Raw genomic sequence first — 16601 nt, forward strand, 5'->3', positions numbered from 1 at the left:
TTGAGACTGTGTGCGTATAAAACAGAGAGTGTGTGTCTGTATGAGACTCTGTGTGCATGCGTGTGAGAGACTGTGTGTGTGAGATTGTGTGTGTGTATGGGATTGTGTGTGTGACTATATGTGAGATTGTGTGTGTGTGAGATTGTGTGTGTATGAGATTGATTGTGAGAGAGAGAGAGAGAGAGAGAGACTGTGTCTGTGTGTGCATGTGCTTGTGTGAGTCTGTGCATGTGTGTGTGTGCCACATGCTTGTATGTATGAGAGTCTGTGTGCATGTGTATAAATGGGAGTCTGTGTGTGTGTGTGTGTGTATGTGTGTGTATGAGACTGTGTGTGTCTGAGAGAGAGACTGTGTCTGTGTATGCATGTATGTGTATGAGAGACTGTGTGTGCGCATGAGAGTCTGTGTGTGTATGTGCGTGTGTGCACATATGTGTATGAGACTGTTTGTGTGTGAAAGAGACTGTGTCTGTGCACATGTGTGCATGAGAGTATGAGAGTCTGTGTGTGTGCACACGTACGTGTGAGTATGAGAGTCTGTGTGAGAATGAGAGTCTGTGTGTGTACGTGCATGTGTGTATGAGAGACTGTGTGTACGTGCATGTGTGTATGAGAGACTGTGTGTACGTGCATGTGTGTATGAGAGACTGTGTGTGTGTATGCACACACATGTGCTATATTACCAGAAATTTCTCTCCAATAGGTAAGACCTTTGTTTTGTTCCATGTGATGCCTTTAAGGTTGCCAATGTAGCTGCACATCCTGTCGCCAGTGGTGCACATGTGTGGCCTGTTGTTGCACTGCCTGGAACATTCCAGATGCCTGAGAGGGAATGCTGGTCAGGTGCACATTTCATCGGGTGTTATACGGGAGGTGGGGGAGCTGGCACAAGAGGGCTGTGGCTGATGGTCTGTTACCCATTTCCCTCCCGTGAGAGGGGACTAGAACATTTCGGGGAGGTGGGGATCTGGCCCTTACTCTCAGGTGTGTTGCCCAGGTGGGTAAGGAGGCCTTACCTGATGTGGGTGTGAGTGGTGCAGCTGCCAGTCCGTTCAGGTTGATTGCAGCCATGTGGTGCATCTGCGCAGTGGGGAAGGCAGCAGTAGGGTTTAGGTATCCAGTGTGTGTACTGGCTGCCATGATAGCTGCTTGTTGCTGCATCAGCTGCAGAGAGAAAAGAAAAATTAATCAATTTCAGCCCAAGCTTCATTTCTCCAGGAACCCACTATCCACAGGATTGGACAGCACTGACAGAGGCCATTTCACCCATCATCTTTGTGCTAGCTCTTTGCAAAAAAGCAAACAAGGTAAGCCACACCCCTGCCCTGCTGTGGTCCCCGGGCCCTGTAATTGCTTTCCTTTTCATTTTTAAACCACACTTGCTTTTGCATTTGTGGCTGAGACAGTGGGTGACTTTTCCCTTAAACTGAGGAAGGATATGTGGTGGGAAATTGGCTGATTCGTCCACTCACGTGTCCAGGAGACTATTTAGACACAGACAATTAGTTCTATGACTCAACTTGAAATTGGGCTTTGACAATAACCTTAAAATACTCCAATTGCATCTCTTTGAGAGCCATCTTCTGTTGCTTTACATCTTCCGTCACCACTGTCCTTTCCCTTCCCCCACTATCCTTTTAAATTCCCCCTCTCTTCCACCCTGTCAGAGATCTACCCTCTCTTCCTTTCTCCCTTTCCCTGGAACATGGCCTCTGCTCCTTTCTCCACAGACACTGCCTGACCTGCAGATTCATTCCAGTATTCTCTGTTTGTAATGCTTCTGAACAAAATTACATTACAGGCAGGTTCGTACTATTGAGATATGGAGACTGATGCAGTGAGCAACAGGCCAAGGAGATGCCCAGGGCAAGACCCAGCACATGACCCAGAGGCAGGAGGTTAATACACCAACAGAACTCCCACAACCCAAGACTGTTCACTGCTTTTCAAATTAACTTACTCTGTGTGGGATCGCCAGGCCTCCAAGATTGCTCTGGGGTGTCTGTGAGTTAAAAGCTAATCTCCCGGGATAAGATTACAAGTGAACTCCAAGAAAATACTCTGCAGCAGAAACAAGCAACACCCAGAATGACAGGATCATAGAATTGTCACAATTGAAAGGAAGGCTATTTTCCCATCATGTCCATTCAGGCCCATCGGAGGCTGAGGGGTGACCTTATAGAAGTTTATAAAATCACGAGGGGCATGGATAGGATAAATAGATGAGTCCAGAACTAGAGGGCACAGGTTTAGGGTGAATGGGGATAGATTTAAAAGAGACCTAAGGGGCACCTTTTTCACACAGATGGTGGTACGTGTGTGGAAAGAGCTGCCAGAGGAAGTGGTGGAGGCTGGTACAATTGCAACATTTAAAAGGCATCTGGTTGGGTACATGAATAGAGGGGGTTTGGAGGGATATGGGCCGGGCGCTGGCAAGTGGGACTAGATTGGGTTGAGATATCTGGTCGGCATGGCCAAGTTGGACCAACGGGTCTGTTTCCATGCAGCACATCTCTATGACTCTATGACTCTGAAGGAGCAGTTCACGGAATGTTACTCACCTTCCCTCTTCCCATTCCCCTGCACATTCGACGAATGAACTAACTTCTGTGTCAAGTCTCATGATCCGCATACCTTTAAGAGATACACTCACAATATCACTTTGCTCCCATAGCATGTTGCCAGTGGATATGAAGGTCTCAGACACTATCTTACTACAGATCACTTGAAGCATGGAGCACAATTGGAAGCATGCTGTTCTGTTGGAATCTAATTGCTGAACGTTAGCCCAGACATTGAGATGCTGGTGAATGTAATGTTTACACACGACAGTTGGTCGTAATAAATATACATTGGGTTCTTCAAGACTGCAATTTCCACGGCCAGTTGCTGATGTGATGAGGGATAACACAAGCATTGTCACATCAGGTAAAATACGCTGCAGGAGTCAAAGTCACATCGTCATGAGGAGATGGTGGTGTAGAGCTAAGGTCACTGACAATTGAAACAAAAGCCTCAGAATGTTGCTTGCGGACATGGGTTTAACAGCTGGTGGAATTTGAATTCAATTAATAACATCTGGAATTGAAAGCTAATCTCAGTTGCAGTAGCTATGATGCACATATTGTCGTAAAAACCCATCTGGTTCAATAATGTTCTTCCAAGAAGCAAATCTGCTGTCCTTATCTGATCTATTCTTACATGGGACTCTAGACCCATGACAATATAGGTGACTCTTAACTGCCCTCTGAAATGGCTAAGTAAGCCACTCAGTCTGAGGGGCAATTAGGGACGACATGCCCACATCCCATGGGAAAACAAAGAGGGTAAAACAAACACCTATTAATAAAACTAAAGAGAAAGCCCCTTTAAGCTGCACAAAAGTAAGAAATGAAACAATTCCAAGTGTTTTTGGGCAAATGGTGGGGGAGACTTTGAAAAAGAAAGAAGGAACAGAGCAACAGTTCCAAGATGGCTGCCGTAACTCCCATTGTAAAGATTGCTCAACGTACAGTCAACCTTCAGGAGCATTCAATGAAATGTTCTGCTTGCTTTTTTTCCATTTTGCTTTCAGGGCAACAAAGATATTGGAGAAGGATGATAGAAAAAAATGCTGTTTATCTCAGCTGACTGATTTAAGAAGCAAGATGTTACCTGATAAAACCTCCAACCTGATTTTTACGTGAAATGCATTGAAATATTTGTTGGAGTTCTAAACACAAGCCATGTTCTTTTTCCTGCAGTTGATGATTACAATATTTTTAGGGGCTATTGCTGGAAATCCTGTTTGGATTATTACAGTGTTTATCAGGGGCTTGTGTCACATACTCATTAACCTTTAGCTGTTTGTACGTCCTACATGATAGACTGACTTTCATACCCACATGGATAAACACTTCGGGGTGTCACCACTCAGCATGGGCGCACTGGTGTCATTTATAAAATTATTAGCCAGTGATGTAAGTGATGTGCATTAAACAGATTTACTCTTGTTTGTTGCAAATACTCAGGACAAAGCAGCCCGTTTGATTGGCAGCACATTTACATGCATCCACTCCCTCCATCACTGACACTCAGTAGCCAGCAGTGTGTACTATCTACAAGATGCAAATGGGCTGCTTTGTCACAGATGCTATCAATGGCTACCGAGTATCGGTGAGGGAAGCAGTCAGTGTTTAAAATGGTGGATGGTCTACTTTGTCCTGGATGATGTCAGGCTTCTTGAATGTGGTTGGAGGTGCAGTCATTCCTGCCTATGCAAATCCTCAACTGAAAACAAAAAATGCTGGCAATTGCAATGGATCGGGCAGCATCTGTGGAGAGAGAGCAAGCTAACATTTCAAGTCTAGTTGGCTCTCTCTCCACGGATGCTGCCTGACCCACTGTGGTTTACAGAGTTGTTGTTTTCAGTACAGAGCTGTTGTTTTCAGTACAGATTCCAGCATCCGCAGTCATTTGCTTCTACCTTACCCTCAAATGCTGTGTAGACCATTCACCATTTCAAACACTGACTCCTTCCCTCACCGATGCTCGGTAGCCATTGATGCCATTTGTGACAAAGCAGCCCATTTGATTGGCGCCACATCCACAAGCAACCACACTCTTCACCACCGACACTCAGCAATAGCCGTCTGTACCATCTGCAAGAAGTTCTGCAGAAATTCATCAAGGCTCCTTAGGCAGCACCTTCCAAACCTGAGACTTCCAACACTTAGAAGGACATAGGCAACAGATACATAGGAACTTGGAAGGACAGCAGCCAGCAGGTAACCAGCAGATACACAGGAACACCATCACCAGCAAGTCCCTCTCCAAGCCACATCTCATCTTGGTTGTTCCTTCACTGTGGCTGAGTCAAAATCCTTCCCTAATAGCACCGACACCACATTTTAAGAAGGTGGCTCACTACGAACTTCTCAAGAGTAATCGGGAATGGGTAGCCAAAGCTGGCCCAGATACTGACACCCACATTCTACAGAAGAATGAACATAGATTTTAGGCTATGTTTCAAATGGAAGTCTTTTAACTAAACAAAAAGCATTGAGCAAATCATGGAATAGAGAAGGAAGAAGAACTCTTTTCAACAACAACTAGTATCTACGTAGTGTCTTCATCATCATAAAATGGGTCAACATTTGGAAGAATGTTAAAAGCAGGATGGATTGTGAGGCAGGTAGAAGGTGTTGAGTTTAAGTGCTGGTTTGCAAAAGAACAAAGAACAGTACAGTACAGGAACAGGCCCTTCAGCCCACCAAGACTGCACCAATTCCACACCAATGGGGTGGCATGGTGGCTCAGTAGTTAGCTCTGTTGCCTTAGGGCACCAGGCACTTGGGTTTGATTCCGGCCTCATGTGACTGCCTGTGTGGAGTTTGGACATTCTCCCCACGTCTGTGTGGATTTCCTCTGGGTATTCTGGTTTCCTCCCACAGTTCAAAGATGTGCAGGTTACACGGATTAGCCATGGGAAATTGTCCATAGACTCCAGCAATGTGCAGGCTAGCTGGGTTAGCCATTGGGAATGCAGAGTTAATGAGATGGGTCTGAATCCTCTTCAGGAGGGGACAGTGTGGACTCAATGGGCCAAACTGCCTGCTTCTACACTGTACGAATTCTATCATTTTATGAATTCAATTAGTACTACTGTACTCACCTTTTATCTGTGAAAAACACCTACTGTGTGGCAATACCATAGGTGTCTTTACCAAGTTCATGTAGAACTGGTTTTATAAAGTCTGGATTCTGAACTGCAACTCAGAATTAGAGCTATTTCTTAACATATTAGTGTCTTGCATTCAAAAACATCTCCAACGCACACACACGTCTTCAGCTGAAATACACTTGTGCATTTGACACAGAGAGAACACCCATGGAGTTGCTGCACTGACTGTCAGCTCTGGGAATAAGGCAACTGGAGCAATGAAAGCAACATGAAAGAAAACTGGACAACCTTTCTCAAATTCCAAGATGAATATGTTGTCACTGTTGGATAACTCCCTGTTTCTGTTGCTAAGCTGCGGTGATTTTGGATTTTCACAAACGATCTTGCTTTTCCCTCTTCGGTTAGAACCTTTTCTCCTATTATATACAACACTATATTTGTCAAGGGTTGTTAGGCAGTCTCTCACTGGAGTATGCCATGCATTTGATTAATGGCTTCTTGGTAATTGTGGAAGATCTTTTTCAAGACTGTCCTCACCCCTTTCAAATCTCTTGGGTTACTGGTTCTGTGCAGACAATGCGTTTCTCATAAACAGGTTCCTCCGTATAACAATCACAACAGGTTAAAGGCAAATGTATTGCACTCCAGCTGATATTAGTTCCATATTGCACCAACTCACCCATTTCTCTGCTCTTTTCTTGAAAACATAAATATTTTTCTTCATCAAGTATTGGTCTAATCCTGATTGAATTAATAACACTGTGCAGAACAAAACAAAACTTTTTTGAAAACACTACCTTACCAATTATGACCTGCAATAAAAATTAACTGCAACAGACTTTCCAAAATAAACCCAGTGCTGAACCAAGAGACAAAAAAAGGGGAGAGATAAAACAGACAAAGTGAGTGACACCGCTGTTTGCTTGTTATGGACACAAGGGATTGGAAGATTGGCTTCAAGAGTCTTTTCCTAATGGAAAATGCCTGGAGAGTGTGAAAGAGACAAACAGCTTTCTCGATGGATTCAAATAACAGACTCAACAAACAGCCCAGACTATCATAGTGCACTGTGCTTTTAAAAGAAGCTGCAGGGGGTGGTTGTGGTCTGAGAATACAGTAAACTAACTGGTTCATGACAGACTGGGTACTACGATGAGGGGAAGACAATCCCAATGAAATGTTTGAAGGAAATCTCATGAAGTGGGAACTGAATGATGGTTGGAAATGGTAATTAGAATTAGAATTGCATTTATTATCATGTGTAATCAAGTTACAAAGGAACAGGAGTACAGTGAGAAATGTACAATGTCACCAGCACACAGTGCCATCTTAAATATAAAGCACCTAGGTACAAATCTTTGGTACCAAGAAGAAAGCAAATAAAGAAAATAAGGTATATAGTATAAGTTAGGAAAATAAGAAGTAAAACTAAAGACCCAAAATAAAGCTAAAATGGGACCAACAATCAAAAGGAACATACCACTTTGGCTGACTATATGTGAATACCGATACATAGAAACAACACCACCTCTAAGACACACACCCTCTCAACGTTAAGCCTTAGTGCTGTTCCTTAATAAAGTAATGCAGTTGTAGATATTAGTGAAGCATTTGCTTGTTAGCGATATAGCGACTGAACAACTGTTGCCTTTTTAAAAACAAAATCATTTCTTTACAAACATTTCAAATCCATAACTATTTTCTGAAATCATCTTAAATAAACTAGATTCCCATTAAATGTTTTGTGTGAGGAATCAATTTGTTCTCTTGGTCTAAAGGGGCTATTATTTTTGGCAAGTGTTTTCAATCCCTATATTTGTCCCACATTCTCATGAACTCTTGTGTGAAATTACCTTATGATTTCCTTCTTTCTCCATTCCAAATCCATTGTTGTTAGTGTTTCACCATCCATGGAAATATTAACTCTCATATTTTATGCAGATTTGATGCTAGGCATTTTTCTTTACTAATGTGCAGGAGAGAAACTTTTAACCCATCCACTGCCAATTCCAGAACATCACAATCAATACTCCCACTTATTCTCTTTTTTTGGTGCACAAATGTCGGAGGTCCCTGATCAGGGTAACCAGACGTCAATGCCTTGGCATTGTCTATCAGGCTGAATGCCTGAATTCTGATCCTATCACTTATGATCCCATGATCATTGTGTTTGGAACCTCAAAGTAGCTGTGAGGCCTAGAGTGAACATTGATCAGAAGACTCCTCTGCCCCACCCCAGCTGATCTGCTGCTTGAAACTCTTGCCTGAGTCTTTGTTACCTCCACACGTGAGTATTTTAAACTCTCCTCTCCAGTCTCCAATCTACCCCCTCCATGGAATACCGATACATGGAAACAACACCACCTCTAAGTCACACACCATCTCGACGTTGAGCCTTAGTGCTGTCTGTTCCTTCACTATCGCTGGGTCAAAATCCTGGAAGTGCCTCCTTAACAGCACCTACAGCCCAGGGACATCTGCTGCTCAGGAAGGCAGCTCACCACCATCTTAAGAAACAGAAGAACATAAGAACGAGGAGCAGGAGTAGGCCATCTGGCCCATCGAGCCTGCTCCGCCATTCAATAAGATCATGGCTGATCTTTTTGTGGACTCAGCTCCATTTACCAGCCCTCTCACCATAACCCTTAATTTCTTTATTGCTCAAAATCTAACTTTGCCTTAAAAGCATTCAATGAGGTAGCCTCAACTGCTTCACTGGGCAGCGAATTCTATAGATTTACAACCCTTTGGGTGAAGAAGTTCCTCCTTAACTCAGTCGTAAATCTGTTCCCTCTGATTTTGAGGCTATGTCTCCTTGTTCTAGTTTCACCTGCCAGTGAAAACAATCTTCTCAAGGGCAATTGGGAATGAGTAAGCTACACAGTGCAAGAATAAACATGTTCTGTGCAAGAATAAACAAAATATTTGACTTCCAAAAGGTTTTTAGGTAATGTTTCAAAGGAAGGTCTATTAATTTCACCAAACGTTGTGAGTAAATCATTAAATGGATAAGAAATTGTTCCCAAAGGAACAGGTTAACTGCAATGGTTCAAGGAGGCAGCTCACCACCACCTTCTCAAGGGGCAACAGGCAACAAATGCTGGCCCAGCCAACAACTCTCACATCCCACAAATGAACAAAAGAAAACCAAGAATCATGGCTCAATCAAGAAAGTCTGTAGATTGTTCAAACGTTCAACAGTCAAACAATGCAGGAACAAATAGGAAATGCCTGCATTGGCATTTCAAAGGATATGCGCACAGCTCACAAGAATAAACAATATTTTTCAGTTAATCACACTCCAACATCAATTAATTAATCTGTTCAATTCAAGAGAAATGTGAAGCAACAAAGACATCTCTCTGTATCACTTATTCAGGAGTACAAACACAAAAGCAGTCCATTTGGCCCATTTGGTCCGTACTAGTGTTTATACTGCACACAAGCTTCCTCCAACCTCATTTTATCTAATTCAACCAATATATCTGTCGATTCTTCTCTGTTTCCTCACGTCCCTATCTAAATTCCCCAAAATGTAACTCCACTAAACAAGATGTTTACCTTTATTCAACAGTTAGCTCTTTGGAGCTACAGGGACCAGATGTAAAGTTTAACTTAATGACTCCGCCAACCTGCAAACGTTTCAAGTTGCTGATACTAAAGCGTTTCAGGTTTCTGATCACACATTCCTCCACCAAGGGTATGAAAAATTTGAACTTTCAGATCTACATGATTCAAACAAATCAACAAATAACAAAGGCAAGGGAAAAAGTATTTGCATTGAAATGGCACTTTTTTTTAACCACTCTGATGTCCCCAAAATGTCAAACACCAATTAGTTATGGTGGAAAGCAACCTACATAGAGAGATTTCTCTAAATCTCTGGCCCACGGTCTAAAAGTTAAAGCCAGATCTTTGAAGACAGAAATCTGAAATATTTCCAGGCACAATGTGGTAGGAGTATGGAACACTCCTCCATGAACTGTGATTGATTCAACACTAAGGACAATTTATATTTATACAGCACCTTTAACTCATAACACAATTTAAGAAGCTACACAGAAGCATTATAAAACAAAAACTGGTATTAAATCACATGGGATGACCAAAGGTTTAGAACATTGAATATTACAGCATAGTACTGGTCTTTCGGCCCTCAATGTTGCGCTGCCCTGTGCAACCAATCTGAAGCCCAATTAATCCATATTCTATTCTCATACATATGCCTATCTAATGACCATTAAAATGCCCATAAAGTTGGCGAGTCTACAACTGTTGCAGCCAGTGCATTCCACACTCCTACAACTCTCTGAGTAAAAAAACCACCTCTGACATCTGTCCTATATCTATCACCCCTCAATTTGAAGCTATGCCCCCTTGTGCTATCCATCACCCCCCTTGGAAAAAGGCTCTCACTGTCCAAGCTATCTAACCCTCTGATTATTTTATGTGTCTCAATTAAGTCACCTCTCAACTTTCTCTTTAACGAAAACAGCTTCAAATCCCTCAACCTTTCCTCATGAGACCTTCCCTCCATACCAGACAACATCCTGGTAAATGTCTTCTGAACCCTTTCCAAAACTTCCATATCCTTTCTATAATGCAGTGACCAGAAGTGCACGCAATACTCCAAGTGCGGCCACACCAGAGTTTTGTAGAGGTGCAGCATGACTTCATGGTTCCGAAACTCCTTCTCTCTACTCATAAAAGCTCACACATCGAATGCCTTCTTAACAGCCCTATCAACGTGGATGGCAACTTTGAGGGATCTATGTACATGGACACTGAGATCTCTCTGCTCATCTACACTACCATCTACACTACATAGTTTCTAAGGACTATCTGAAAAGAGGAAGATGAAGTAGTGAGGCAGAAAGAAATCGGCAAGAAGTTCCTGAGTTTTAGATCAGGACAGCTAAAGGAATAGCATCAGTTGTGGTGTCATTAAAATTGGGGATTTGTCAATTGTTAATTTGAAAGGCCTATTAAAGCTCAGTGTCTGAGGTTGACTGGAATTTTCCAGTTGACCTCTGGACACACAGCCCACTGTGGGGAGGATGGTGGAACTGTTTCATTGCAAAATTGGTTTGTCGTTAATCACCCCTCATTTCAAAGATGCACTCAATCAACTTGCCAAGGCTCCTTTGACACCACCTTATGGTAACTCATCACCATCTTCTCAAAGGCAATTGGGCAACAAGCATTGGCCTTGTGAATGACATCCACATTCCACGAACGACTAAACAAAAAAAAACTGATTTCTCCTTGTCATTGATCCCCCAACCTCAGAAGAAATTCTTATCCTGGTTGTTGCATCGGAACCCTACCTGATTTTTAAAACATCTATTGGACCTCCACAAGAAACATAGAAAAAGGAGGCCATTCATGATTAGTTTTGCAATCTGTTTGGATCATGGCTAATCTGTGTCTTACCTCTATGTACCGGTTCAGGGAAGTTTAATAACCCTTGCCAAACAGACATTTGCTACAGTGTTCAACTGTTCTCTATTTGAGTATGTGAGTCTGTTTACTATTAATGTTCACTGTGCTAAAGTGAAGCATGGGTGTGGACACAGACAGAAGTAATAAACTGTGGGAGCAAAGAGCTAAAAGCATGAAGCAGACACTTTAAAGCACTTTGAATAAAACCCATTAGACATCTAAAAACTAGCAGCATTCTTTTATTGCTCTGAGTTAAATATCTTGTACAACATCAAATAGTCTCAGTTATGAAATTTTCAATTGACCCCCAGTCTCAACAGTTGCTGAGGAGATAGAGTTCCAGCTTTTTAAGGTAGGTATCCTTTCTCCTTGACCTCCCAACCCCACCAGAGGACACTTGCCCCTTTCTTCAATGCCCTAGTAATTTTGAACATCTAGATTAGAACATCTAGATTAGTCCATAAGACATAGGAACAGACCATTTCGCCCCTACAGCCTGTTCTGACATTCCGTAGGATCAATGGCTGATCCAATACTCCTCACCTTCTACACTTCTGCCCTTGCTCCATAACCCTTGATTCCCTGACTGACCAAGACTCGATCTATCTCAGCCTTAACTACACACAAGGACTCCACTCCGACAGCTCTCTGTGGCAAGGGTTTCCAAATACTCACAGCCCTCTGAAAGAAGAAATTCCTCCTTTTCACAAACATTAAGAAGATGCTTTGTTTAAGAAGATTAAGGAATTGCAGGTAACATCTCAACCAGAGCATAGTGTCTGAGATTACAGACCTAGGATGCAATTGCACTCTTGTGGCAGATTGTTTTTACCCACTATTTTAACTCATATTGACCATTGGGTCTTCTGTTGAAATAACAGGGAGAGAGAAAGCTTTGGCACCACTGCATTAGGCATCTATACAAAACCATCGGCAAGGGTACAATAGTGTAGTCCTGGGAACAAAGTCTGCGGTGTGGTGTCTGTTTAATCTCAAAGAGTCACAAGGAACCAGCAGACACAATGCTTTCCCTTCCCCAAAACTGTGTTTAACCAGGAGTAACATCTTCTGTCTTCTCTCAACAGCACGTTAAGAGACGATTAAAAACACACAAAAACATTGCCCTAAATTAGCAGCCCTGTCTTCAGTAAATAGTTATTTATGTTTAGTAAGACTGTCACATAAGTGAAAGCGAGAGAGGGAGAGAGGGAGAGAGGGAGAGAGACAAAGTCGCCTGGGTTGTGCATGACAGAACTATCATCTACATCGAATCATCCATTACAACAAGATGCGGTGAAGCTATCTATAAACTCATTTATCATTTGCATAATTTTATCATCTTGATGAATGAGGGACATCCGTTGTCTATTTACCAAGATAAATTAGTGTGGAAATGAAACCTGATGGGTCCTTGCTGATATGCATTTTAATTGCTTATTGGGGTGATTGTTCCCTAGCTTGTCTCGATGATGTCAGCACCACTCTGTGGATCATTATGAAGTATGGATGTTTGTCATTTTTAATATGCATAAATAATGTTTGTTATAAAGCTGACAACAGGCAGCTCTCTATTGTTAAAAAGGGACAAACTGATTAACCCTTTCTGTGCTGAAGCAGCCTGCAATTCTGCTTTGGCTGAGCACGTTTGTCTGAAAGCCCTCCTTAGCAGGATGCTGTTTAGCAGGGAAGGGTTAAAACTTTTGCCTAAGCAGATGTAGGACAAATGTACAAGTACATTAATATCCCAGGGAGGGGGTTGTGGGCCCTAATACTTATAATTCTGTGGCGTGGATCCACGGTTCGATATAAATTCCTGTCCTCACCTACAAATTCCCCATGAGAGCTCGTCTCCTTGCTTCACATTGGGAGGCTGCTGTCTCAGGCCACACCTTTATCTTGCTCTCTTTCTTCACTTTCAAAACTCCACCATCCTGTGTACAATAATCTGCTTAAAAAGGCTTTACATTTTTCCAAAATGAATCTTTTCTTCATATTGTAAAACACTTGAACCCGACTGGTGTAGCCTAGAGGTGTTGACACCGCGACTTGCCCACAGTGTTTTCTTTGCCCACACCTTTGTTTCTTTGCAAATAATTATTTCTCTGTTCAGTGTGCACTGCTGTCTCATTGTGTTCACTCTAACACTTCTTTGATGTGAGCAGCCATTTCTATGTTTTCCTTATAAAACTGTTCCTAGTGCGTAATAGATTTGTACATCACGGTAACACACCCAACTCGCCCAGATTTCCTAAGTAAATCTATTTCTATTTACCAGCATTTGGCCCACATCCCTCTAAACCCATCCTATTCATATACCCATCCAGATGGCTTTTAAATGTTGTAATTGTATCAGCCTCCACCACTCCCTCTGGCAGCTCAATCCAAACACGCACCACCCCCTGTGTGAAAAAGTTATCCCATAGGCCCCTTTTAAATCTTTCCCCTCTCACCTTAAACCTTTGCCTTCTAGTTTTGGACTCCCCCACCCTGGGGAAAAGACCTTAGCTATTCACCCTATCCATGCCCCTCATGACTTTATAAACCTCTATAAGGTCACCCCTCAGCCTCCAACACTCCAGGGAAAACAGCTCCAGTCTATTCAGCCTCTCCCCCAAAACCCCAGCAACATCCTGTGTCATGCAGCACTGGAAAGGTTTTACTTATGCCCCCAGGATGCCCTGAAGGAATGAAAAGTTAAACAGGGGGTAAAGCTTGGAGCTTCATTAGTTTCAATGGCTGACCAGTTGGACATTTCCCCAGCACAAAAGCAATCGCCATGGTGATGTCCTCATCTCAGGATTTGTCACAATGGGATCTCATACGCTACATTACTAATCCAGCATCATAAACCTGAATCTCTAACCTCACCCTCACAAATCAAGATGCTTTTTCCCTACAGCGTGGAAGCAGGCCATTCAGCCCAACAAGTCCACACAGCCCTCTGAAGAGCATCCCAGCCAGACCCAACTCCCTAATCTATCCCTTTAATGCTGCATTTCCCAAGGCTTACCTACCTAGTCTTCACATTTCTTGACACTGAGCAATTTTGCATGGCCAATCTACCTAACCTGCATATCTTTGGGCTGTGGGAGAAGACCAGAGCACCCAGAGGAAACCCACACAGATACAGGGAAAATGTGCAAGCTCCACACAGACAGTCAGCCAAGGGTGGAATCAAACCAGGGGTCTTGCACTGTGAGGCAGCAGTGCTAACACTGAGTCACCGTGCCACCCTAATGTTAGTATTTTCTTCTTTTCTGACACACCCAGCTCAGGAACAAGTATCACGAGGTAAGGTGTGCCATGGTTTGGATGTTGAGTAAAACTCTGCTCTGTTCTAACAATATGCTCTAACTATAGGCTCCAGTCCTTGAAAGAAGGAGACACTCACCCCATAATGGGGTCTTCCGTTTTCTCCTTTAACCCAAGGCTGTTCCACGTCAGGGGGCTTTGTGCAAACCTCCCTACCATCCTATTTGAAACTTGGCACACCTTCATTAAACAGCTACAATGGAAAGGAGAAGCAACATCACACAGACTTATTGGGATCCAATACCAGCTGCCAATCTACACAATCGTACCCCAAATCCCAAAGTTACACGCACATTCCAAGATAAAAGTTCAGGAGTTTTGTGATGTGAATGCCTAATTCTCTTTTATAGTTAGCAAAGTGATCTCTCCCAAAGGCCTGCACAACTGAGCTTTCTAACTCCATTCCCTTTCCTGCACAGGGGTTAAGACCATAAGACATAAGAACACAAGTAGGCCATTCAGCCCTTGGTGGCTGCTCCAGCATTCATTGAGATCAATGCTGATCTGATAATCCTCAATTCCAATTTCCTGCCTTATCCCCATAACCTTTGATCCCCTTACTGATTAAAAATCTATCTCAGCCTTGAATATAGTTAATGACCCAGTCTCAACAGCCTTCAGGGATGAAGAATTCCATGGATTTACAACCCTCTGAGTGAAGAACTTCCTCCTAATCTCTGTCATAAATGGGGGAATCCTTACCCTGAGATTATTCCCTCTGTTCCTAGACTCTCCCAGAAGGGGAAAAAACCTTTCTGCATCTATCCTGTCAAATCCTTTAAGAACACTGTATGTTTCAATAAGGTCACCTCTAATTCTTCTATATTCCAGGTCTGACATACTTAACCTCTCTTCATAAGCATTCCTTCCACGCCTGGCATCAGCCCAGTAAACATTCTCCAGACTGCCTCCAATGTTAGTACATCATTCTGACTCAAAATTGCTGGGACCAAGAATCGAAAATATTGACTGCTTTTCCAAATCTTCTTGAGTCCCAGGATGGAGAACAACCAAGTTCTAATCATCAAACACAGACTGCAGGTTAAAGCAGGGACCATGCTGAAATTGCATTCACATAGCACCTTGCACAACCTCAGGGCATAATAAGGCATTTTACAGCCAACTAAGTACTTTTGAAGTGCAGTTACTCTTATAACATAGGAAACATAGGGATCAATTTGCACACAGCAAGCTCTCACAAACAGCAGTAAGACTGTGTTTGTGAGGTTAGTTGAGAAATAATTATTGGTCTGGACACAGTGCAGATATGAGGGGCTGAATGTCCTCCTTCCACAATATGACATTCCTGTGGTTCTGAGGACAGCAAGGAGAACTCCCAGCTCTTTTCTGAACCGTGCCAGTGGGAGCTTTTACATTAATCTAGCACACAGTTTAACGTCCCAAATAACTGAAAGGCAATAACGCCAATAGCAGTGCATCAGTCACATATCAGGATCAGTCCAACATTCATGCTCAAGCTTTGGAGAGGCACTGAATGCATATGGTTCAGTCTGAGAGGTGAGGGTGCTATCAACTCAGAGTTCATGGCACTGGTCTTTATGCATAAGTCCTACTGTAGCCTGTGCTTTTACCAACTGAGCCATCCACAAAGTCACCTTTCAGATATGAGAGATACATTCTGAAGCTTCTCTTTGCTGGGCTGCGGAGATTTGTTTGTTTGTTTTGCAATTCTCTCTGACAGAAGGGTGTCAAATGGTTGACACTGAATTAGTGAATCTGACAAGGTAATCTGTTAGGGAGAGGACACACTGAAGCCTACTTGTTATCATATTGTTCCAAATCATAATCCATTTATCATTAATAATTACACAATGCGAGATCATGCATCCTGATAAGCTACAGTCTAAAGGACCCAACTCAACGCATGACCTTGGTGTGAGGTTTACTGAGAGAAGGAAAATATGTTGCATTTACATGAACAAAGCATTTTACAAATGATGAAATACTTTTGAAATTTAGTCCCTGTTGTAATGTAGAAAAGCAGGATTTGAGCACAGATAGCCTCCCACTGACAGCATTACAATAATGACCAAACACAATCTATATTTTTTTGGGATGTTGATTGAGGGATAAATATTGACCAGAATACCAGGAAGTATCAAAACCAGAAATTGCCAGAGAAACTCAGCAGGTCTGGCAGCATCTGTGGAGAGGAAGTGCCTCA

General features: G+C 42.7%; 1 protein-coding gene across 2 annotated transcripts in view; it reads right to left on the reverse strand.

Annotated features, from left to right (window-relative positions):
* The window catches only part of LOC140494736 (CUGBP Elav-like family member 4), a 480405-nt gene that overhangs the window by 34795 nt on the left and 429009 nt on the right, over positions 1 to 16601 (reverse strand). For both annotated transcript variants that reach the window (XM_072594282.1, XM_072594281.1), the window contains exon 7: positions 1017 to 1164. In XM_072594282.1, the coding sequence (XP_072450383.1) occupies positions 1017 to 1164 (148 nt within the window). The remainder of the gene's footprint in view (positions 1 to 1016; positions 1165 to 16601) is intronic.

Source organism: Chiloscyllium punctatum, chromosome 24 (genome assembly GCF_047496795.1).
Source record: "Chiloscyllium punctatum isolate Juve2018m chromosome 24, sChiPun1.3, whole genome shotgun sequence".
Classification (NCBI taxonomy): domain Eukaryota; kingdom Metazoa; phylum Chordata; class Chondrichthyes; order Orectolobiformes; family Hemiscylliidae; genus Chiloscyllium; species Chiloscyllium punctatum.